The 25184-nt window shown below is 39.2% G+C and overlaps 1 protein-coding gene and 1 long non-coding RNA gene across 5 annotated transcripts in view; both read left to right on the forward strand.

Annotated features, from left to right (window-relative positions):
- The first annotated feature begins 7707 nt into the window (after positions 1-7707).
- LOC136828516 (uncharacterized) lies at positions 7708-12609 on the forward strand. The gene is made up of 4 exons (XR_010850080.1): positions 7708-7767; positions 9291-9394; positions 11605-11722; positions 12274-12609. It is a non-coding gene; the product is annotated as an uncharacterized lncRNA (long non-coding RNA).
- A 1003-nt stretch (positions 12610-13612) lies between these two features.
- Positions 13613-25184, forward strand: part of LOC136828671 (pyridoxine/pyridoxamine 5'-phosphate oxidase-like) — a 50384-nt gene continuing 38812 nt past the window's right edge. For 3 of the 4 annotated variants that reach the window (XM_067086765.1, XM_067086762.1, XM_067086764.1), the window contains exons 1-2: positions 13615-13867; positions 20229-20385. In XM_067086765.1, coding sequence (XP_066942866.1) covers positions 13762-13867; positions 20229-20385 — 263 coding nt within the window. In that variant the 5' untranslated portion in view covers positions 13615-13761. Of the gene's footprint in view, positions 13868-20228; positions 20386-25184 lie in introns of all 4 variants that reach the window. The other variant, XM_067086763.1, reaches the window with a different exon arrangement.

Raw genomic sequence — 25184 nt, forward strand, 5'->3', positions numbered from 1 at the left:
CAATAACACCCCCTATGGACAGTGCTGAACAAGTCCTCAATAATGGTTTAGAAACTGTTTCTTCCATCTTGTCGCAATTGGTCTTCTCTAAAAGTGTAGGATAATGGGATTTTTCATTTATGTCTGTTCTTATTTCATCCTCTGTAAGAACCCCTGCCATGTCAATAATTTCTTCAGGTGTTAGCCCTGTACCTTTATGATGTTTTCTCAGTATCCCGTTGGCCTCATTCAGAATTGTATTAATTATGTCTTTACTATGCTAACATGTGATGATCATATGCTCATTGTACCTTTCTTGCAGTTTTGACATCAGCTATTTTACTGTGTACACTTCACCATCTCCCGAAAAGCCTTTCACCAGTCCCTCCAATTCTGTCAGAGCGAACTGGTGATCATCATTTTCATCTAAGAACTCTCAAAGCTCAAGACGGCCTAAATTCTTCTGATCGACCGACCCTTTAGGACGACCTTTAGGCCTTTTCCTGGGATTTTGCATGGACTCCCGGCCCCTATGAAAGCTAATCTGACATGCATGGTGGTATTTCACCTCAGCAGCAACAGTATCCCCAATGCTTTGAATACGCACATGTACATTATTGCCCCATGTATCAGAAGGTTCTATGCATTTCTCTTGTACAGAGTGGATAAAATCCTTAGTTACTGATTCATGAGTTTTATCACGCTTCTTTAGAGGTTGTTTTATTGTCATAGCATAGTCCACACACTTTCCACAATACACACAGTCTTTCTTTATGTCAAATTCGCCTGTCTGAGACCTGCGACTAGGCGCCTTGTACTCCGGCCTCTCACTTGAACTGTATGCTTCTCTTTTCCTTTCCTTAATATTATTAGGCAAGAGATAATTCTGCCTACATCTCTTGTGTGTGGAAGTGTTCTGTTTGCTAGCAGCTGGTCCAATCCATCCTTCAGTCTACTGCTGATTGACACGACCTTATCCAATCCCTTTTGACCCATCGTACCGTGATCAGAGTCAATTGGCTGGTTGCAGAAAACACACTTCTCAGGCATTTTGTCTTCCAGTAGTGAGATCCTGCCAAAAAGGAAAAAGTTTCTGATTAATAGTACTTCAAAATATAAAAGTCATAAGCTGTTGGACAAACAAGTTCAGTATGAAAATAGGGTTATTTGAACTGCATAAATGCAATAGCACACAAAGCTCAATTTGAGAAAGCTACTAATTTTTATTTAAAGTGCTAAATATAACAGAATCTTTTACACATCTTGGAAATAACACGTGAAATTGATCTATCCTAAGTTAAAGCCATATAAAAAAGAATATAGCATATCTGGTTATAGTCATTAGTTCAGAAAGTGTTTTGTCTATTGACGGTGGCCATCTTTGCCGCCATCCTGGATTATTCAGTGCGCTCACTGTTAACTCAAGTAAACTACTTCACTGAACTAAGTATGGTTTTAGGTGACTTCAGTAAAAAAATTCAGCCTTCTGCATTTTTTTTCCATGTTGTAAGCTAATGCTCCTGTATTAACAGAGATTTAGACTCTCCACAAACTTTCCCTTTCAATCTCATTCTTTTCCAGCCGGGCCACGTAGCCTACAGTTATACAATTACTGTCACACTCATTTTCCCACTACGTTCACTTTCACCCAGGACTGACATAATTTTCTAGTTTCGAAACCCGACCCTGAAGAGTTCACTACTCACGAGAGACTCTCTCCTTGAATTACATCTCTAAATACAGCCACACCATATATATATATATATATATATATATATATATATATATATATATATATATATATATATATATATATATATATATATATATATATATATATATATATATATATATATATATATATATATATATATATATATATATACATCATTTTAAATGACATCAAAATGACGAAAAAAAACGTGATGACTATACGAACAAAGTTTCAGCCACGAAGCAATGGAGATGCTCAGTATTTTCGTCTTATCGTTGCTGTGACCATGTCTTGGTAATAAGACGAAAGTACTTAGCATCTCCACGGTTTCATTTTTTCATGGCTGAAACTTTTTCTTATATATATGAATATATTATTATATATATATATATATATATATATATATATATATATATATATATATATATATATATATATATATATATATATATATAACGTAACGTCGCTCCGATCGCTTCCTGTGCTTTTGAGCAATGAAATGGTTATCGTGAATGTGATAATCGATTTTATTTATTCCTGGTTTTCTAGTCTTATATCTTAACCACAGGGAAAAATGAAAGACTGAGTGTAGGTCCGGACCGGTTTCGGCTTTATTTTCAAGCTAATTACGAAGGACTGATATACAGTGGTAGAAACTCAGTAAATGGGCTAGAGGAACAATACGAACAAACACACAGACCGTTGGAAACTAAAAATCCGCGCCTGACTGGTACCACGAGGTGGAGCCATACACTCATTTGTGCTTGGGTCCTTTTTCAATACATGTCTACTACCTCCTTTAAAAGTTAATGGATCAAGTTTATACCCGCCCTGACTGACATTCATATCTTTACTACAGCTTTCTTTTATAAAACTGGACTCTTTCTTTCCAATGCATGTTCGAATAAACTATCTTTCTTGCCTCTGCCCAGTTGATTGTATGACTGTTTTCACTAACATCTTACACATTTCTTATGCTGCTCTATTCTGTTTTTCAGTGTTTTCCCAGTTTGAACTGTACAAGAGTTATTGCAAGAATCATATGGAATTTGATATATACATCCTTTAGTATTGTCGTGAGAGTTCTTTATAAGTACATGTTTTATCGTTCTATTATTCTTAAATGCTGCATTAACTCCAAATTTCCTTAGTACAAGGCGGGGTGGGGCGGGGTGATCTTTCAAATTATTATTATGTGGTAATACAAGCAGGTTTTATTTGTGCTGTAAGTTTCATTTTTTTAACGCTTCTAATGCGTTTCCTAATGAAGCGTTAGGATGTTGCAGTTAATTGCCTGTATTCCTACCTTTATCTTTTCATCATCAATGTATTCAGGGCTACATATACGTGATGCTCTTAAAACCATAGATATATACATTGATTTCTTAACTTTATTGCTTTCACATGAATAAAAATTAACATGGGTAGAAATATTGGTAGGTTTTCTGTAAACTCTGTAACCGAACTCATTACTAGCCCTTTGTGTTAGGCAATCCAATACACACACCCATATATATATATATATATATATATATATATATATATATATATATATATATATATATATATATATATATTATTTATTTATTTGGTCAATAAATTTGAAATAATATGCTGGCTGGTTTATTTTATTCCTACTACTGTGTGTGTGTATATATATATATATAGATATAATATATATAATATGTATATATACATTATATACATATATATGTATATATATATGTGTATGTATATATATATATATATATATATATATACTGTATATGTATATATACATACACACACACACACACACACACACACACACACACACATATATATATATATATATATATATATATATATATATATATATATATATATACACACACACACACACACAAGTAGTAGGAATGAAATGGAAAACAGCCAACATATTATTTCAGATTTATTGACCAAATAAATTCGAGACGTTAAGTCTTATCTTCAGAACTGTGAAATGATGCAATATTTACAAATTAAAAACATTTATAAAAGTTTAAATCATACAAAACACTAAACAGTCTACATTAAAAAAAAAAATAAAACGTGAAAAGAAATCTTAGATCAGTACCTGACTCTGCTGGAGCTAAAAACTAAGTGGCCTTTTGGAAGAGGTCTGATTGTGTCAAGAGGCCCCGAACCGCTTAATTGTTAATGATTCTATCAGTTTGTGTGTAGCATAGTCGACGTCCTCCCTCCCAGAGTTAGGTGCTGCTCTAATATTTTTCTCACCTCTCATTTTGTTTTAATCTAGACTGTCTAATGTTTTCTAATGATTTGATCTAACATAAATGTTACTTTTACAGATTCTGTTTTTGAACTGTAAATTTTGTATAATTTTACTGCCCTGAAGATGAGGCTTAGGGTCTCGAAAATTTGGCTAATAAATTTGAAATGCTATGCTATGCCCTAACCTTCCTATATACACACATGTATATTTATGTATATATGTATGTATATACAAATACAGTGTTTGATATATATATATATATATATTTTATGTATGTATATGTATACATATATATATATATATATATATATATATGTAATATGTATATATAAATACAGTATATATATATATATATATATATATATATATATATATATATATATATATATATATATATATATATATATATATATATGTGTGTGTGTGTGTGTGTGTGTGTGTGTGTGTGTGTGTGTATACACACACACTGTATTTTTGCATATACACATATATATGTATATACGTATGTATGTATGTATCTTATGAAGAGAGCCTTATATCATGATATTACATGTAATACATTTGCGTGCTCTGGGGAAAGAATGGAAATATAAGATGACCATATCTATTATGATGACCAGGTGAAAATGCATAATACGAAGGCAACGTTACGACAGACTTCCCCGGTTACACTGAAGGGATTTTCCTAGTGTGTTTCCTAAGCGTAGAACGTTGCACTCTATTCCAAAACTACTTCTTAAGCCGTACTTGAACACTTTCTACTACCTGCTAACGTTGGCACACTGAGGGCGCCTGGGAGTTGCAGACTAGGAAAGTTCTACTCAGTCCTGTTAAAATACGTCCACTGACATCCATTTCGATTACCCGTTAACATCTCAGGTAACAATGTAAAACATCTTAATGAGTCTCTTTCGAAGAGTAAGCGGCATCTCTAACGCTTGTTTGCCTGTGTTAATGCTCGTTCGTCTTAGCACGGGCTCTTGTTCTTGGGCAGCCCTTAATGTGTTTGTGTGTGCCTTGTAGATATATATAGTGTCCACAAACGCACGCGCTCGCGCGCACACACACACACACACACACACTTCTACTCCTTCTCACTTCATCCCTAGTCGGGAAGAAAGTGAATTGTTTTTAATGTGCTCCTTTAAAGCTAGTGATGTTTGGAATATATCCTCCTTTCTGTTGAAGGGATCATTTCATATATGATTTTGGCAGATGTTTTACGGACAGATGCCCATCCTGACTAACCCTCCCTACTTATCCGGGGTTGGGACCAGCACTGAACTGGGTTAGCTTCCCCGCCTCCCCTTGCTATGTAATTTTTTTCCCAGGTGGGGAACGAGATTATTAAGATAAATGTGAACTAATAAGATGGAGAGATGAATGTTGATTAAGATGTAGTTGGACTGTCCAGATATTATGAATAATCATTACAAATGGTACTAAAATGAGAATGGCAGTGAGCCACTAACTGCTTAAAACACGGAAGGTACATGACGGAAGAAAAATTGAAAGGGTGAGAGACATGGAGATACACAGAAATTGAGTCTGGTATGTGACAGGATGGATCAGTGTGGTTTGAGATGGCACAGTCGTGTAGAGGTAATGAAGGCCAATGGGTTAGTAAAGTGTACAATTTGAAAGTCTTAGGAGGGATGAAAGAAAAGAATTCTAATGTCTTGGTAGATGGTGTACAAGGGGTTTATAAAGGAAGGGCCTTAATGTCCAAGAACAAGAGTGCATTCACAAACGTTTGCAAAAATTCCTGCACAACTTCTAACGTAATTCTGCTAACAAACAAAAAACAAAAACGTTACCTTGTTGTGTTAATTAATGGAACGTTCTATTACCTGACCAAAATTGTCCTTTTTGTTTTGGTTATGGATTTATCTTCGTTAGGGAGATTTCCCAACTTACAAGTATATGTTTCTGAAAATGCCCGGGAACTGGATGAGTAAAACACAATCGATTAGTTTCTATATTCATCCCAAATAAATAATAATAATAATAATAATAATAATAATAATAATAATAATAATAATAATAATAATAATAATAATAATGAAAGGTCATTGAATCATCAGTAAGAGAAATGAACTATCATTTTTAAACTGAACAAGAGCGTTTTAATAAAATGTTTCCTTTTAAACCTCTGTCAACGAAATTGGGAGGTGATGTTATCACCAGCGACTTTATTTGTGTGTCTGCTGATTAATGTGCTATTTTTCTGTCTGCATTCATGACATTTCCAGAAGAATAACTTTTTCAGGATACCGATGAAGATTTGACTATCTATCGCCTATGAATGGCTTTTGAGGCATTCAGTGCTTCATGAAATATTTCTGTGAGGAATTGAGCATTTCGTGAAACAGAATTTCCGTAGAATTCGACGTTTCAAGAAACAATATTTTCGTGGAATTCAGTACTTCAAGGAAAAGAATATTTTCAATGAATTCAATGATTTATGAAGTAAGATTTTCATTGTATTCACTGCTTCACGACAGGGTCGGCTCTGCGCATAGGCCACACAAGCGACTGCCTAGGGGCTAGGGCGCCAAATTACAGAGGAAGTGTCTAAACAAATTTCATTTGATGAAACCATAGATTCCTTTTGCTGGTAGGAAGTCCAGATGTGTGATTTTAAAGAATATTGGAGATGTTAGTGCTATTTATCGTTTAAGATTGCTTGTTTGCACATAGTGTTCATTGTTTTAAAGTTTTGTTACTGAATACTATAACCAAACAGGAAAGTACAAAATTTCCTTGCTCTGAAACTTTTAGATTTGATTTTTATTTTTGATTGCAATGTTTTACATTGGTTTTTGGATTTTGCACCTTTTTTTCCCGAGCGTTTGCACTACACATGGATATGTTAGTTATTATATTATTATTAATATAATGATTAAAATAGTTCGTATTTTTCTAGTTTTTTTGTGTTGCAGTGTTGCATTTAAAATAAATAATGAATGAGCCTACATGCAGCTTCTTTTTTTTTTTGGGGGGGGCGTGGTCGCCAAAGTCAACCTCGCCTAGGACACCAAATGACCTAGAGCCGGCCCTGTTTCATGATACAAGATTTTCGTTGAATTCAACGCATCAAGAAACAATATATTTGAAGAAATTTCTACCCATGAAACAATATTGAGAAATTATATGCTCCATAAAACAATATTATTGGGAATTCAGTGCTTCATGAAAGAATGCCATTGTGCAGTTCAATGGTTCGTGAAACATTATCAAGAAATATGTTTCATGAAACAACGTGTTCGAGGAATTTAATGCTTCAAGAAGCAAAATTTTACCAGTGATAGACCACTGGCCACGCAAATAATGATATTGTACATGCCCCTGAAATGTTGGGGTTGAAAAATTGTTACTTTACAAAGGAGGCCAAAGAGTAAAGATTAAAAACACATGACAACCGCCAAAAGGCAAATGACAATAAAAACTGACAGTTAATATTCGAACGCTCTTCCGTCATAGTATTCCATCGACTTGAAAGCCCGCCAATGTGCTAGATGATTTGCAAATTCTTAAAAGAGTATCTGTGCATAAATTTATATATTCAATATCCTAAAATTATCTGTTTATATCCACATATACAACCAGTTTTGTTTGTGGTTACCGATGTCTCATATTCTCTGTCACTGTGACCTGGATCAAGTTTTCCCATTTCAGCCCTGCTCTATGCGTCTAGTTATTCTGGTACGTTCATGCGGATAGCGACAACTGGCAACTATACTAGGAAAGCGAGACATCACATATAAACAGATGATCACCTGACCATCACATTCACACAGTGCACGTGCCCACTTCACAGGTAAACATATCAGTGGCTGCTTTTTCGTTGTGATATTACGTCTTATGTTAAGACTATATCGTCCAATGTCACATCTCTTTACATTTATGGTAGCATTTTAATGCCTATATTTTGGTTTTGCCTGCATTTTGGTCTTTCTTTGATAATGTTTCAGCGAATTGACCGAAACTTCCTGTGCCGCGGCGTCATAGTAACAAGTGGCATCTGTTGGAAATTTCAGTCTTTTAATTTCTTTTGAAATATCCATTTGTTTCTAGTGAAGGAAGTTTTTTTTATATAGTCTAAACAGTTTGTCTTTTTTTTTTAGTACTTTTCTTTTCTTTTAATAAATCATCTAAAGTGTATATTGAGACCTTTGCAAAAGTTACCTAACTTTTATATACCTTACTCTACCAGAATATTGATATATTCTGAGACCTAAATGAATAGCCAAAGTCAGATAAATCAAGGCTTCCAATATCATCCATGATGGCGATTTGAGTCATTAATTTTTATTCATGAATAAACTGAAATTCGTTTGGAGATGAAGTACAGATAGGAGCATCTTTTTTCAATTTACCTTTTACTCAGAATTTTAAATAATTTCAGTTTGTTAGCTGCGATTGCTGTGTCATATTTTCGAGAAATTATTTTCTAAATTTCTTTACATTTGTGTTTTTATCCGTTTTTTCCCATCTTGTGTTTAATTTTTCTTACCAATCATTGGCATAGTTACACTTTTAGGTCCGCGGTACTTAAACATGGCCCTAGCCAGGGGGTATGAATCGAGCCTCTTAGGCCTGTGCCACTTCGCCTCCCACGCTCCGCCCCATCGCAAATTGACAATACTACAAAAAGATTTCTCGGCGCCTGAAGATTGCTTCATTAGGAAATACTCGCATAAGCAAGTTCTGAAACTTAAGATGGCCTGGCTAGCTGGAGATAGGTAATAAGATTGCTCTGAATTTGTTATTATAGCAGTCTCCTTATCATTAGCCTGTATGTAAAAGTCTGTTGCTCTCTTTATTTATCTCTTTTGGCAAGCTCACACGTTTTTATTGGCATACAAAGAAATGCACATGATGCCGGATGGCATTCAAAATTCACACATGCAAATGCAAAAAGAAAAGCAACAGTTTTTGAAAAATCCTTTAACGAGTTCGCTTACTAACGCGCTGATACAATTATCTGAATCATTTTAGGGAACATCGATTCCTAGCAACTTCTGAGTTTATAACTAATGCAATAGGGTAATTCCACGCGTAATCTTCATATATCGGGAGAAGATAAGGATGGTTCGAATTACGATCATTTTACATCAGAAATTTATATTCCATCAATTCATATTACGTTAACATTAACTGACGCTTATTTATACAAGTCATCTCCTTCGGACCACCTGTATCACTCTGGAAACGCCCATAGTATCCACAGAAAATTCTAAAGATCCATAAATCGTTATTAGATATTGACATTTTATTAACGGCGTTCATGGAATCAGTAGCTACTTGACTATAAACAAATGACTGTCACTACATCCTCAGGTATCACAGACGCCCGGAAGCTGTTCATCATGAAGATTATTTCGCTTGTGGTGGTGATTTTCTCTGTTCTTTTGGTTCTGGTGGACGCCTTGCCGAGTTTTGGGGTGAGATATCATCAGTTTTGCATAGTTTTGGTTTGGTATCACTGCACACACAAACACACACACACACACACACACACACACACATATATATATATATATATATATATATATATATATATATATATATATATATATATATATATATAACTGTCCTGTAAAAGTGTCTGCAATGTTTAAATGATTTTGCAATTGCATCAAACTTATAACAAAGATGTCACTTTGATCTGCATACTCTTATATAAGAATTTTTTTATGGTTAAACGAGTTCATTCCTGCAGACTGTCTGAGTTACACACACTAAAAAAAACTATAAATGCTACATATGGATGCACTGTATATATATATATATATATATATATATATATATATATATATATATATATATATATATATATATATATATATATATATATAGTGAATACTCAGGAAGCATATCCTAGTGATGTGTGGTTTTCACCGTCTTCCTCTGGATATATATATATATATATATATATATATATATATATATATATATATATATATATATATATATATATATATATATATATATATATTGAATCAATGGTCACTTTTTCACCATATACATATTTAATAGTAATAATCACAATGCCCTCTTAACCTCCTGCATTCTTCGCATTTTTTGGATACACTTGTCACTACAAAGCTGTAGATCCAAGTGTAAGAATATGAAGTAGCGCTGATATCCTGTTGCATGATTCGAACTCGTGGTCAGGTCGGCAATTTGACTACGTTCTGATACTCTGGATGCGAGTTCGAATCCTGCTACAGGACACCAGAATTACTTCATATACTTTCATTTGGATCTTTGACGTTGTAGTCAGTGGCGTAGATGGCATTCCATCAGTGGGGGGCCTAGATGGGGCCAAGATATTTTTTGGGGGCGCCAAAGAAAATTACAAAAAACTAATGTACCAGTTCTGTAATTAGTGAAATATACTATTCTCGAATGTAGGCTGTATATCCACTGTTTGCAAATGTATCAAATACTGCAATGTAAATTTCCTCACAACCTTATGTTCAACACCAGCCTAATTTCTATTATCACGTTTAATTTTCAACTATAGTATAATATTCTTGTCATAAATATATCAAAATAATGCATATCATCAATAACACGAAAGACTTATGACCCTCCAAAATCTCCTCAAAATTCCAACCTATCCCATTCCCTCTTCTTCATCTCCTCTCCCTGGAAAGTAACTCTGAGCAGCAGTAGCAAATTACATTGCACTTATCCAAAACTGTAACTATAGTTTCAATCACTTCAAACATAAGTTGGTAACATTAAGTTGGATCAAAATATCATGAACAAACATGTCATTTATGTTAAAAACCTATAACTATATCCATTTAATTCTCAGCTCCATATAAGTTGCAGATAATGTTATTAGATATGTAGCACAACTGTAAAACTAAAAATATTTTAAATAGTTTCTCAGCTAAAACATTCCAATGGCATGCAAATGGATCAAATAGAGATTATCAGTACCATTAGAATGGCTCAAACCCGATCAAAATAATATCAGAAGCAGCACATGCGTCAATTGTGTTAAAAAAAACATTCACTTTTCATCTATATACGAATACAAACCGGACACGTAACATAAGGTGAATTATTAAGAATATGCCAATACTGTAAATTAAATAAAAGTATTTTTCCTTATTTCAAACAAAAATATGTCCATAGCATGTAAATAGAGAAAAGTTGTAAAACATAGTGCTATTATATATCTTTCAGTGAAGAAGTATGTTTCTATTGTTCATGTGGTTTGGCAAATGTTGATACAATTTTGTTCATATCCATAGAGCGAGAATATCTGCTTTTGCCCAACAAAGGGTTAAAGTTTAGCTATAAAGGGAATTTCAACTTGGAGGGCCATTAGGGGGCCCATTTTCTTACTGGGGGATCCCTGGCGCCCCTGTCCCCACCCCCATAGGAATCCACTGATTGTAGTGACAAGCGCATCCAAAAAGTGTGAAGAACTCTAAAAGTTAAGAGAGCACTATATATATATATATATATATATATATATATATATATATATATATATATATATATATGTGTGTATATATATATGTATGTGTGTGTGTGTGTGTGTGTGTATATATATACATATAATAAATGTAATTATTGCTGCAATGTACTGTACCGCAAAATATAAAAATTCGTGTCATATTCTACTCACCAGACAGAGAACGCTCTGGCTGGTTCTCTAAACTTTAGGATGAAGAGAAGCCCATGCTGTCCATGCACACCCATCGCTCCTGGCGAAAAACACATCACTTACGACTGCTGCAGCTGTCATTGTGAGTATTCGAATGATCATTGACATTAAAGAAATCAATAAATTGTTTATGTAAGTTGCTTAGTACAGCCAGCCTAGAGTAGAAGTAAACGATTTCTATACTAATTTTGTCATTGCAGATAAAGCCTCCTAATGACGACATTCACTTACTATCAAGTAATTTGATGAGGAATGAGCATATGACTTGAATATACGGTCTTTTCTTGACACTTCCTAAGATCATAAAGTAACTTGAACGGTCGTGTTGGCACATGTTTAATATGTGAATTCCATTATATACGCAAATTCTAGTGGCACGGAAAATTGTGCATGTTAGCAGTTTATAGCTTATTATCAAGTTATTTCTTACAGCAAATTTTGTCTGGTTTAGGATTTGGTTGAAACGCTTCACACTTGTAAAGTGACACAGATCAGAGAGAGAGAGAGAGAGAGAGAGAGAGAGAGAGAGAGAGAGAGAGAGAGGGAGTTCCATTTCCACTTATACCAACAATTGTCACCCACTAATGTTAAGAGTCATTCTTCGCACTGAATGGAACTATTTTTCTGTCACAGATAAACCCACACCTCCGTCAATTCCTTGGCCCCGCCCTTCTTTTCTACACCGGCGTCCATGAAAATGCACCGGCCGGACCTTGATACTAATTTCCGGGAGCTTCCGTCAGCTGCTGATTGGGGGAGGGTCTTAAACTAGGAAGTATTAGCTCATCACAAGAGGAACTGAGGAAAGAAAGTTTTCGTGTTTAATGTTGCTGTTGTTATTTTAGTTTATATATTGTTATCTGCGGGAATGATTTTATGTCCACATAATTTATTATAGTTAGCCATATTTTTTTCCTTTATTATCATATTTTGTTATATTTAAGGTTAAATAAAAGCTACCAGAAATAAGAGAAAATTCTTATGTCCTAGATTCCCACGTCAACTTTTATCGTTGTTTTCTTAAGCTTTCTGAACCAGCCAACTGTTGTTCAGACAACCCTGAGCACACACCCATCCACCTGCTTAAATTTAAGTGTTCTTGCCTCACGAAATAAAATTGTACGGCGGCTTCAGATGAAATTGTAGTTTGCACTGTGAGGTATTTTAAAACGCACTGCAAAATACGTTGAGTTGATCGTAACTGAGATGGCTTACCGAGCTGTACTTCAGTTTTTCTTATAACCAACACCAATCCACTTGTCATTAAATAAGCTCTCTTTGCGCCACAGACATCCCATGACCATGAACATTTTACCGTCACTGTCATTTCTCCTCTTGTTTAGTTTTGAGAGAGAGAGCACTGATAATTCGTTCGTCACATTATGAATCTATAATCAAACCAAACTCATTTAGAGTACGGCTTTAGAATTACTTTTGCAGAGCAAAATGGCAGACATTGAGATAAATCATGTCCATGTTTTTAGCATATAATTGTGAAAAAATAATAGTAAGTGACACTAATTACACAACTCCTTAATCCCGTCATTTCATTTATCTTAATCTTCATTACCTACATTAGGAACTGAACAGCTTGAAGCTCTTTTTAATGAATGGGAATGGCTCCCATTCACAACACAGTCTGTAAGCATGACTAATCTTGTATCATCTGGTGTGGGAGAGCAATACCAAACACGCCATAGGTAAATGAGGCGTGAAGATCAAAGGAGAAAAAAAAACAGTTTACAATGAACGCATTTTTACATTATATATGTCATGCAACAACCATGTCAAAAAAATAAAGATAAACCAAAAGCAAGTATCTTACATTTTACAAACTGTCGAGAGAGGAAATGGGGAATAGAAAGGATTTTTTTTTATCAAAGCGAAGATAACGTTAACAAGCACAATCAAAGATACACTAGAGTAGACGGGGGAGTCGTTTTAAAGACTAACCCTCTAGCGTAATGTTACTACTACTACTACTACTACTACAACGAGTTTTCCGCAACTACGTAACACCTTGCTTCCTAAGTTTACATAAAGCTTACCGTAAGCTACGTAATGCCAATGAAAGTGACGGTGACAGGACAGGACATGGCCTATTAACGAAGTAGACGTCTGATGAATTGCGTGCCACGAAAAATCAGCCTACTGTCACGCTTTCCTGTGATGGCACTCTTCAGAGAGGGCAACGGCACTACCAGCAAAATGTCTATTGACATTGGAGGTAAGTTGGCCAATACGATGACAACCTTTCATGCTGTTGGTTAGCTGAGCCTCATGACCCCTTGCCTAAAACTACCTTGTTCCCGAAGGCCTTCAGAAGACTAACCTGTAAATCCTTACCGGCAGAAGACCTCTGCATCAAGTTTTCCGTATTAAGATTTTAAAAAAATAGTAAATTAGGCTAGGCAGAGTCCTAGCCTAGGCTATGTCTAGCACTTACTTTCCTAACCTCACACAGGACGCCTTGCCCTGACTTGCGCGTGGGGGCTTTGCCCCCTCTGGATCACCCCAAGTAACGCTCAACATCGTAGATAATGGACTGAGGCTGGCTTCCGTTTGGAGGTAGTCCCATTGTTCTGCAAACTACCCGAGGGAGACGGGTAGAACTAAGCAATAGCTCTGCATGGGGTATTACTTTGGAATTTGAATTTTCCTATACTATTCTGGTTGCTTATCAAGAATTTACCGTTACAGGCAGTCCCCGGTTTACGACGAGGGTTCTGTTCCTACGCAGCGTTTTAAGCCAAAAAATCGTCGAAAATCGTCAAAAATTTTAAGAAAACCTTACTTGTTCCAACGCGATATACAAACCATCAGTCTTTTACATTAGGAATTACTTACAGCGAAGCTAGACACGGCCGTTAAACTCTCGAACAAGGTGGTTAGGCAGTAACTACCATCAGGTGGGCGGGAATACCCGCCTGCCCAGAAGTAAGCATTTCAGTTTGCTTTCGGCCGTCATGCATTGCAGATGTTGTTTTCTGATCTTTTTGCATGACTGTCATTGAGCTCTATATTATCCCGGTGGGATCTTTCTGTATTTTTGTATGTATATTACTGTGTTTGATATTTATTCATACAAACCCACGATTGTTCCGATACGAAATACAAACCATTGGTCCTTTAAATCAGGAATGTTCCGACACGATATACAAACCGTCGGTCTTGTACATTAGGGATTACTTACGGCGAAGCTGGACACGGCCGTTAAACTCTCAAACAAGGTGGTTAGGCTTGCCCAGAAATAAGCATTCCAGTTTGCTTTCAGCCGTCATGCATTGCAGATGTGTTTTCGGATCTCTCTGCATGACTGTCGTTGAGCTCTTTGTTATCCCGGTGGGATCTTCCCGTATTCTTGTGTATACTGTATATTGTGTGTGTTTGATATTTATTAATACAAACCCACAATTTGTGATAACCTTGCATAAGCTGTCGTTCCCCCTGCGTCTGTGTCTCGGGTTTGATGGCCAAGGGCGTATTTAGAGGGACGTAACTGAGTGGTAATGCTTCTCTTCCAGCAGCCCTTTATTTAGATACTGAAGGCGTTCCCCAGTACGTTCGGAGATATTAGTTTGGGACGTAATATCTTCACTCCCCTTCATTGATCGGGACGTAACAGTTCACTTCCCTTTTTGGGCTCCCGCCTTCCGTGTGCAAGGGCACGACCACTTCCTTCCTACTTGTGCTGAGTGTTGTTTTCGCCGCCTGCGCTGTAGGGAGTTGTGGGTGGGAGGTTGCGGGCGTCGTTAGTAAGTTCTTCTTCCACTGCGCCCTTGGTGGTCTCCCCTCCTTCCTTCTCTCTTCCTGTAAGTTCTTCCTCATCTCTCCTTCAGTAGAGATCTCTCTCCTTCACCCTCTTTGCTCCCTTGTCGGGCGAAGACTGCGAGGAGGTGGTGGATGGGGCACTGGCGGTCAGGCGACCTCTCCTAAGGGGCCTTCTCTCACTGCGTAGGGCAGTTCCCCTCATAGTGAGAGGAGTCTCCCTCTACTAATTATCTTTGCTTTTTCTTTCAGGTTGACAGTAAGCATCACAGGCACAGCAGTAGTTAGCTGGATATCTCAGGGGATATCTTTCATGAAGGAGTCCCAATGTTTATTCAGTGTTGCTTCGGTATCGACCACAGTACCTGGTTGGAATGGCATAGTTCCACGTTGGGATCGTTCCAACTCTGTTCCTGCCAATGTGGATCGACTGCTGTCATTGCTGGCCTTCATTTATGCTGTGGCACTGCCTCTGGCATATCAGTGGTCCGTCTGCTTCTGCTATTTCCTGTGTTATGCTTCTGTTAACTTGACGGTAGCCTCTGGGTGTCGCTGCTGGTGACACTCATGTGATGTTCCTGGCCATTGCTGTAGCTCCTGCCTTCTGAACCACTTCCATAGCTCCTGTATTGGCTATCCTGATCATGCCTGCTGCTTCTCCTGGTGGTTGTGTCCTGGGCCGCTTCCGTTGTGTTCCTGCCTAGCTCCCCTGGAGGTTAAGATGTCTGCTATCTTGTAGAAGATGTTGGAATGAAGGTGAAGGAAGTCGCCCTGTGGAAGTGACATTCCTGGCCATCATGGTAGCTCCTGCCTTCCGAACCGCTTCCATAGGCTAATGCTCGATTGAAGGAACCTTCGAATATGCTTGCATATTTCCCTCACATCATGTGTCTACTTCTGGATTCAGCAATCAAGGAATAGGAGCATACCTGTAAGACTTTATCTTGGTGTGTGACTGGATCACAGTGGCGTTCGTCGAGAAAGAAGAGGAAATTGTTTTTCCCTCCTGTTTCATTTGTTGACATTTGCAGGTACTCGAGTATTCTGTAACGCACCCGACAGCTCAATTAGCCAGATGCATTCCCGGTAGGGATGTATTGGTAAAGCAAGCTTGGCCTTGGGTTTGAGTGATCAGGACGTAACATGCTGTTCACTCTTTTCTTCACGAAGATTCACGAAGAGACTGCTCGACTGAGAGATCCCTACCGTCTTTCTGTTGCCTCCCTGCACAACAAAGTCAGTAGTTTTTCTCGCTCCTTTGGATCAGACCCAGGGGCCGCTACAGTGAGGCATGCTTTCTTTTTGGGAAAAATCGATATATACATTTTTTCCCTCCATATTTGTCTGCTTCACTAGGGGTTGACAAACATTGCTCACCCCGAGTTACAGACAAATCCTGGAAGACTTCGCCTCTCACCCGACCTGATAGCTCTGCTTCCGATACATCGAGAAGAGTTCTGCTTGACCCAACTTCCTGCAGCAGCTACACAAGAAGCAGTTCTTCAGGCAGTATATCCCCTGTGTGTTCAGGACTGGGAGACCTTCCAGCTTTTCTTGCAAGCATAGGCTCTCTTGCTTAGCATCAACAGATATAGCTGGATATCTCCTGAAGTTCTTTGCAACACTGTCCCAGGGACTGGTTCTGTCTTTGCTGGTGGGTGTCGTTGACAGAACTTCTTCTCGGGTCAGAGTCACTCTTCAAGTTTGGACTTCCTCATCTTCACCGCCAAGGGTTGATTCTCTCCCTTTCATTCGGGAAGAATGTAGGCCCTCGGGACCTAGTCTTCTATCTGAAGTAGCCTTCTTTTCCTCAGTCGAGATTTAGCTACGGATGAGAAGCTTCTTCAGTCTTGCTGTCGCAGGGAACTGTTCCCTGGGTGGCATGTGACTCTCGGTTAGGGTTCCTGTCCCTTGCTCTACATGCACCCTTACGAGAGTCGTCGGATAGAGATGTGCCCTTTTAGGACCATCTCTCATCTCGCTCCAGGCTTGACGTAGAAGATGGAAGAACAGGTGAAGGGGATCAATACCTTGACTCCTTCTCGGATGTTGTAGGTGGACTCCGAATCCATCGGCATCTATTGTCGAGTTCAAGTCCTTCTTGTTCCCCTCCTCCTTGGACTTGGTATCGATGATCCAGATCAGTTGTTACTTTGTCCCATTAGGGAGCTGTGGTACTTCCCGAAAAGGCTTGACATTCCCAACCCGGATGTTGTTGACGTTTTTACTAGTACTGTCTCTCCCAAGGAAGAAGTGTCTAAGGACACATCTTTCTCCTGGCTTCATGAAACGATTGAAGGAGGTACTTGACAGCTGGTGATGACGATGCTGGTACTTTCCACCCGAGAACTCACGAAGTCAATGGCTTGGTCCATCCCTCGCTTTCCAGAAGTTTCTGTAGGTCTGGAAGCAAGACGTGGTCTCATAGACCACACTCTTGTCTTCCCTTGGTCTTGCCCACAGGCCCTTGGAACCTTTTTCCCTTGGTCCTGTGGTGGCTGCTCAACAAGTTGTGTTTTCTTACCCGGCTCCTTCAAGAGGACTAGCAGCATCTTGCCTAAGGTGTTAGTTCTGGAAGCGAGAAGGATACCGAGAGTGACTGGCCTCTCTTCCTCCTCCTTCCCCATCCTCCTACTTCTCCTTCGGGAAGAGAATAGGACTCGAACCAATACTTGCTGGATCTGGCGTCTGATGCAATAAGACTACACATCAAGCACCCGTTCTGTTTTTCTTGTAGAATCATAGAAGCAATTCCGCTCCTTCCTCTAGCAAGGGGAGGAAGGAGAGACTGGCAATCTTGAGTTTTCCTTACTGCCTCTGACTCTAGGTTCTTCCCAGCCTATTTCGTATGAATTACTTTTCCTCCCTCATGCGAAAAGGTCCAGTGTCTGACATTTGGTCTTGCAGTTCCTACACTCCGGTCAATATGTCAGAGGCACGGTATGCCTCCTCCTCGCTCTTTCAACCAGGTGTGCAGAACTCCAGTCAGTTCAAGAGACTCACTCAGATTCCTCCCTCCAACCAGTAAGTCTTCAAAATGTAAAGGACCGACATTTTGTATATCTTGTCGGAACAAATCACAATTTTTAGAAGTAAATTGTATTTTTTCTAACTCTACAAACCTGAGGTCCTTTACATTACATTTTATGCCTGCCTCATGCCACCCTTCAATCTGAACCTGGACCGAAAGGCAAACTGGAATGTTTACAACTGGGCAGGCTGGTATTCCTGCCTACCTGACAGTAGTTACTGCGTAACCACCTTGTTCAAGAGTTTAACGGCCGTGTCCAGCTTCGCCATAAGTAATTCCTTAATGTAAAGGACCTCAGGTCTGTATAGTTAGGAAAAATACAATTTTACTTTTAAAAATTGTAACTTTTCTTAACTATACAAACCTGAGGTCCTTTACATTACATATTATGCCCACCTCATGCCACCCCTCAATCTGACACCTGGGCCGAAAGGCAAACTGGAATGTTCATATCCAGGCAGGCGGTACTCCCACTTCCCAGATGGTAGTTAACTGCTTAACCACCATGTTCAAAAGTTCAATGGCTGTTTCCAGCTTCACTGAAAGTAATTCCTAATGTAAAGGACCTCAGGTTTGTACAGTTAGGAAAAATACAATTTTCTTTAAGAAATTGTGATTTTTATCTGGGAACCACAAAAATTCAGTTGACTGGTTACCCAGGTAACCTGTTTAAACTACATGCCTCACTGTCCTTGTGAGACTTTTTGGAGGATGACCAAGATGCTTTTTCACCTAGCGCCTTAGTTGTTAAGAATATATGAAGCCCAGGATCTGCAAAACCTTACTGCTAATGCCTTTTGTCACCTTTTAGTTTTTCATCCTTCATTACTCAAAAGCATAGCCTTTTTGTTCAGTTAGACTGCCTGCAGTGGTTATTTTTCTATTCATTGGTCTCATTTTGCAGTAAATTGTGAATTCAAGAGATATGGGTTCCCTCCACATTTGCTCAAGAGATGTGCTCTAGTAGATAGGTGAAACAGCTCAAGAGGTGAAAACGTTGTTCTGACTTTTCCTCATTCTGCCAATGGGATGTCATTACAGATACATTGGTACATTTCCAGCTTGCTCTGTTAAGCTGCTCAATTGGTTATAGTTCAGTGGCCTGCTCCCTCACATAACCCATTACAGACCTTTACTCAGTGATCCTCCACTTCTAGAAATAGATATACAGGTATTCCTTCTAATCACAGGTATTCCCTCCATCACCTTATACTTCCTTTGCTGGAATTACTTGAGCTATCTTGTCAGGTTGGACAAGGCTTAGCACTACCAGTGTATTGTTGATAAATTCAGTATAATAGATCTTATATACTGTAGTTTGATTCATTGTGTACTTGTTTGATTCAGATGACATTATCCCAATTGGAATTGACCTCTGCTTTACTTGTCATCTGGTATAAGTTGGTTTTAAACTAAAAACTAGCTGTGTTTTGCATTTTTGACAGAGAATACATACCATTGGCTTTCTCAGATGTCTCTCTCTTAAGATTGAATGTTATAAAAGGTAGGTTAACCCAACCTTGAGGAGAGACAGTCATATGATAGCACTGACAAGTAACCAAATGAGTAAAGTAATTTAGTGTCAGTTGTAACAAGAGTAGTCCTTGATTTCTGAGACTTGGATAAACTTCTCTTGTACTGTACTCCCTTTATATTTTCTTTATGGTCCGCATGGTTTGTATTCTGAGAAGCATAAAGTTTATTTTAATATATTATTATTATTATTATTATTATTATTATTATTATTATTATTATTATTATTATTATTATGATTATTATTATTATACAGGGATGCGTAAACCATACAAAGGAAAAAATGAGGCTTTTACAGAAGATGACCTTGTTGCCAAAGAACCATTTGCACAGTTTCGAGAATGGTTTGATCAAGCCTGCAGTACCCCTGGTATAATAGAGGCCAATGCAATGTGTTTGGCAACATCTACAAAGTATGTATTCCTATGTCTTTTATACAATTTAACCTTAATCTTTGAGACTAGCTTTCATATAAGTAAATTATCAAGTAATTACACAGCTATAGTCTCTAACTTGCGTGGCAGCCTTTTATTTAAAAATCACGGTAGCGCTTTGATAGTTTATTGTAGGTGACAACCCTTGCCCACTATGGGAGTACTGGATACAACTTAGCAGACAACCTCATTCTATTTCTGCCGGCTGACGAGTCAACATCATGGGTTTGCTGCAGTCTTTTTCATTGGGTTTTTGGTTATTCTTGCTGGAATTCAGTGAAGCATTGTCGCTTTTGTTTAGCCTTCGAGCTTTTATTAGCTTTTGTCAACATGTTTGCCTTAAATATGTCTGATTCGATTGCATCTAGCTTTCGCTATTGTAGCGAGGGTTGTATAACTAGACTGACTAAGTCATCCTATGATTCACATACTATATGCAGTAAATGTAGAGGGCAGGTATGTACTAAGAAGAATACTTGTGATGAGTGCAAGGATTGGGATGAGAGAAAGTGAAAGGTTTTTGAAACTCAACTCAATAAGCTTGAAAGGGATAGGAAGAGACAGGCAGCCTCTAGGGCTGAGAGTAGAACTGCTATTAGCCTAGATTCTACCCCTAAGCCTAAGTCAGATCTTAGTCCTGCTATCTCTTCCCCCCTATTCTCTCACTTTCTCCTATTCCCAGCCCTCCTACTATCAATCCACTTACTCCCGTGCCTGGCTTCCTTGCTTCCAACCCCAATGCCATTGCCAACCTTGAATCCAGGTTTAACAAGAAAATAAACCTGGTAGTGCATACTGTGTCTGAGTTAGGGGCATCCCTGAGAGTCCTAATGGACAGTGCTTCAAGAGTACTGTAAGTGCCCAGTGATCATAAAGTGTCTGGTGATAGTGCAGTACAAGTGGAGGAGACGGCATCTCGTCTTGCCGGCTCTCCTAGACGAAGGTCCTTTTCCCGTTCCCCTAAACCTAGGAGAAGACATACCGGAAGTCCAAGGGAGGCCAGTGGGGTTTGCCCACAGGTAGTTGCCCCCCCCTCAGTCAACCCTGTTGCATGAGCCCAGGTTTCGACAGATGGCTGTTGGAAAGGTGTCTGTCTGGATGTGCGTCATTTGTCATCAAGTTCGGACGATTCTAGTTCCGATAGCAGGCACTGCAAGCACTTTCTCAGTGCATCCCAGCCATTGAAGAAGCACATGGACGACGTTGGCCATTAAGCGGTACAGGGAGGCACCTTGCAGTCCACAGCCTTCCTGGAGTTACGCTCTGGATCCCTCTGTCTTTGCCTTGGGCCGACTTCCTACTAACCCATGGGATAGTCCAGAGACATTCTCTCCTGAATGTAAATCTGTTGAGCTCCCTCCTTCAACTTACAAGTGCCCAAAGGACCATCTCAGACACCCGTCATCCTCATCTAAGTGCCTGTCTCACCACGAGCACCCAGCGCCAGCTCCCAAGTGCCCGACAACGACTCCCAAGTGCCCGTCACCAACTCTTCATCATCTGTCTACTGCTCCTGAGCACCAAGCACCCATCAGGCAACAGTTATCTGAATTATGAGCTTACTCAAGAAAGCTCCCACCTCCAAGACTGCTCATGATTTGTTCCTGTCTCCGATCTCTTCTGAAGAAGAGGAGGAGTTTACCCAAGACCCTGCTCCTCCTTCAGCATATGCGGCTCTTCTTCGCTACCTGTTGGCGAGCTTTCCCTCATTTTTCATTCCAGCTGCCCCCATCTCGCCTGCATTGACCTTCCTGATGAGGAGCCTCCCAAAGGATAACTCCAGGCTCCCGAAGATGGTTCTGTCCTCGTCATCTAAGAAGGCACTCAAAGAAATCGGAGACTGGCTTTCTGCTAAGAGGGAGCAAAGTAAGGCTTTCGCCCTTCCTCCCTCCCTCACATCTGATGAAAAGGAGATACCTGTCGTACGCCACCGGGGAAGCTTCTTTTTTGGGAGTCGCTGCCTGCTCCCAAGGGGACTTCTCCAGCCTCATCAAGTCTTCCCGTCACTCGGCCTTCACTGCGACAAAGATAATGGTCTTGTCACCTGAGTTCGACCTCTTGATCAAGAACCTCTTCAAGGTGCTCGAGGTCTTCAGTTTCCTAGACTGGACAGTTGGAACCCTGGCCAAGAAAATCGAAGATAATAACTGTGCATCAGCTTGGTTAGGAGTTCTGTTGTGTGCAGACAAAGCCATCAGGGATGGCTCTTCGGAACTTGCAGCCCCTTTTTTGTTGGAGGTTCTGAAGAAGTGAGAACTTTGGTGCTCCCTCACTACCAAAGGAGACATACAGTACCAGAAGTTGGCGCTATTATTTTCGCCTCTAGATCTTTTTCACCTTTTCCCTCAGACAATAGTGAGGGAAATCGCTTAGGACCTCCAGAAGAAGTCCACTCAAGACCTCTTAGCACAGTCCTCCAAACGCCCAAGGATTCTTCATCTTTTGTGCATAAGATGGTCTCTCCACTTCAGCAGCATCCCTTTTGTGGAAGCAAGCTCAAGTCGCAACCCAGATCCTACTCCGGAGCTCTTCCAAGATCTTGCCTAAGAAATGGAGAAGTCCTTCATACCCCAGTAGGAGCCAGACTTCTCCATTTTTGGGAGAAGTGGAGTCACAGAGGCTGCAGAACAGTGGATCGTCAAGGTTCTGAAGGAGGGCTACTCCATCCCCTTCTTAGAGAACTCTCCTTTGATCACTTCTCCATCATCTTGATGGCGTACTCAAAAGGCTCTGAGAAGCATTCAGGCCTTGTGAAGTAGGTATCCTCCCTCCTTCAAAGAGAGCCATATAAGAAGTTGAGGACATTTGCATGGAGGGCTTCTACAATTGTCTGTTTGTAGTCCCCAAATCACCTGGGGGTTGGAAACCAGTCCTCGACGTAGTGCCCTCAATCTCTTCGTAAGGAAGATGAAGTTCAGGATGGAGACAAACCAGTCAGTCCTGTCATCCACTCACTCGGGCAATTGGATGATATGTTGGGTATGTAGGATGCATACAGTAAACCCCCCGTATTCGCATTCTCACGATTGGCAGACTCCCCTATTCGCTGATTTCTCTATGGATCATATATACTCATTATTTGCTGAAAATTCGTCCATCCACAGTATTTTTGACTGAGAAATATTCACTAATTACTGTATTTTCATATCATTTTCATGACTAAATGACTTTGTTCTGACACAATGTACAAACCATCTGTCCTTTACATTAAGAATTACTTATGGCGAAGCTGGACACGGCTGTTAAACTCTTGAACAAGGTGGTTAGGCAGTAACTACCTCAAGGTAGGGGGGAATACCTGCCTGCCCAGATGTAAACATTCCAGTTTGCTTTCGGCCGTCATGCATTGCAGACGTGTTTTTGGATCTCTTTGCCTGACTGTCGTTAAGCTCTTTATTATCCCGATGGGATCTTCCTGTATTTTTGTGTATATATTACATGCGTTTTATATTTATTAATACAAACCTATGATTTGTGATAGCCTTGCATAAGCTGTCGTTCCCCTTCATCTGTGTCTTGGGTTTGACAGCCAAGGGCGTATTTAGAGGGACGTAACTGAGTGGCAATGCTTCTCTTTTCAGTAGCCCTTTATTTAGACAGTGAAGGTGTTCCCCAGTATGTTCGGAGATATTAGTTGGGATGTAATATCTTCGCTCCCCTACTTTGATCGAAACGTAAGAGTTCGCTTCTCTTCTTGGGCTCCCGCCCTCCATGTACAAGGGCATGACTACTTCCTTCCTACTTGTGCTGAGTGTAGTTTTCGCCGCCTGCACTACAGAGAGTTGCTGGGAGAGGGGGGGGAGGGGAAGGTTGCGGGCGTCATCGGTAAGTTCCACTTCCACAGTGCCCTTGGTAGCCTCCCCTCCTTCCTTCACTCTCCCTGTAAGTTCTTCCTTATCTATCCTTTGGTTGCGCTGTTATCCTTTGTGATACAGTGTACACAGCTAAATTAATAGCTGAATGGCCTTCTTGGTCCCATTGCCTGGTCTTTTGCCCTAAATATCATACATCCATCCATCCCTACCAACCCCCCACCCATGGCAGACACACAAGAAAGATCCACTCAGATTTTATTATTACTGTATAGATTGTATTAACTTCTTTTTTAACTGATTCTTCTTTCTGTATTACAAATTATTTTCTATACTTTTAAATGAACACCATATTCTTTGGAAATCTGAAATTCAAGTCAATGGCTCCTGTAGGTCTTGTTCCATATCGGACAATAGTAAGGGAAATCGCTTAGGACCTCCAGAAGAAGTCCACTAAAGACCTCTTAGCACAGTCCTCCATATCAGTAAGGCTTATCTTTTGAATAATAATTTGTAATATTATTTCCTAACAAGGCAGTGCTTGATTGCTTCTAGGCATTTATTCATTTATTGAATTATCTTTTTTTAACTGATTTCTTTCGAGTAATTTTGTTTAAATGAACACCATATGCTTTGAAAGCTTGAAATTTCAAGTCTATGGCCCCGTTAGGCTTGCTCCATATCAGTACGGTTCATTTTTTAATATAATAATAATAATAATAGCATTCTTTCCTAACGAGGCAGTCTTTGATTGCTTTCAGGCGTGTTGGTTAAGTTGTCTCAGTTCCAGCTGAACTGGAGAAACTGGGGAACTCTGGACACTTGCAGGGTGGCAGTAGTACTTTTGGGTACAACATTTGTTGGAGCAAAAGATGTGCCTCCAGTCATCTGGAGGCTTTCTGTGTGTTGAACCTTGTCTAATACTGTGTTGGTTCCTCTTCTGAAAATGGCAGGAAGTCCCACACT

The sequence above is a fragment of the Macrobrachium rosenbergii genome, chromosome 43 (genome assembly GCF_040412425.1).
Source record: "Macrobrachium rosenbergii isolate ZJJX-2024 chromosome 43, ASM4041242v1, whole genome shotgun sequence".
Classification (NCBI taxonomy): Eukaryota; Metazoa; Arthropoda; class Malacostraca; order Decapoda; family Palaemonidae; genus Macrobrachium; species Macrobrachium rosenbergii.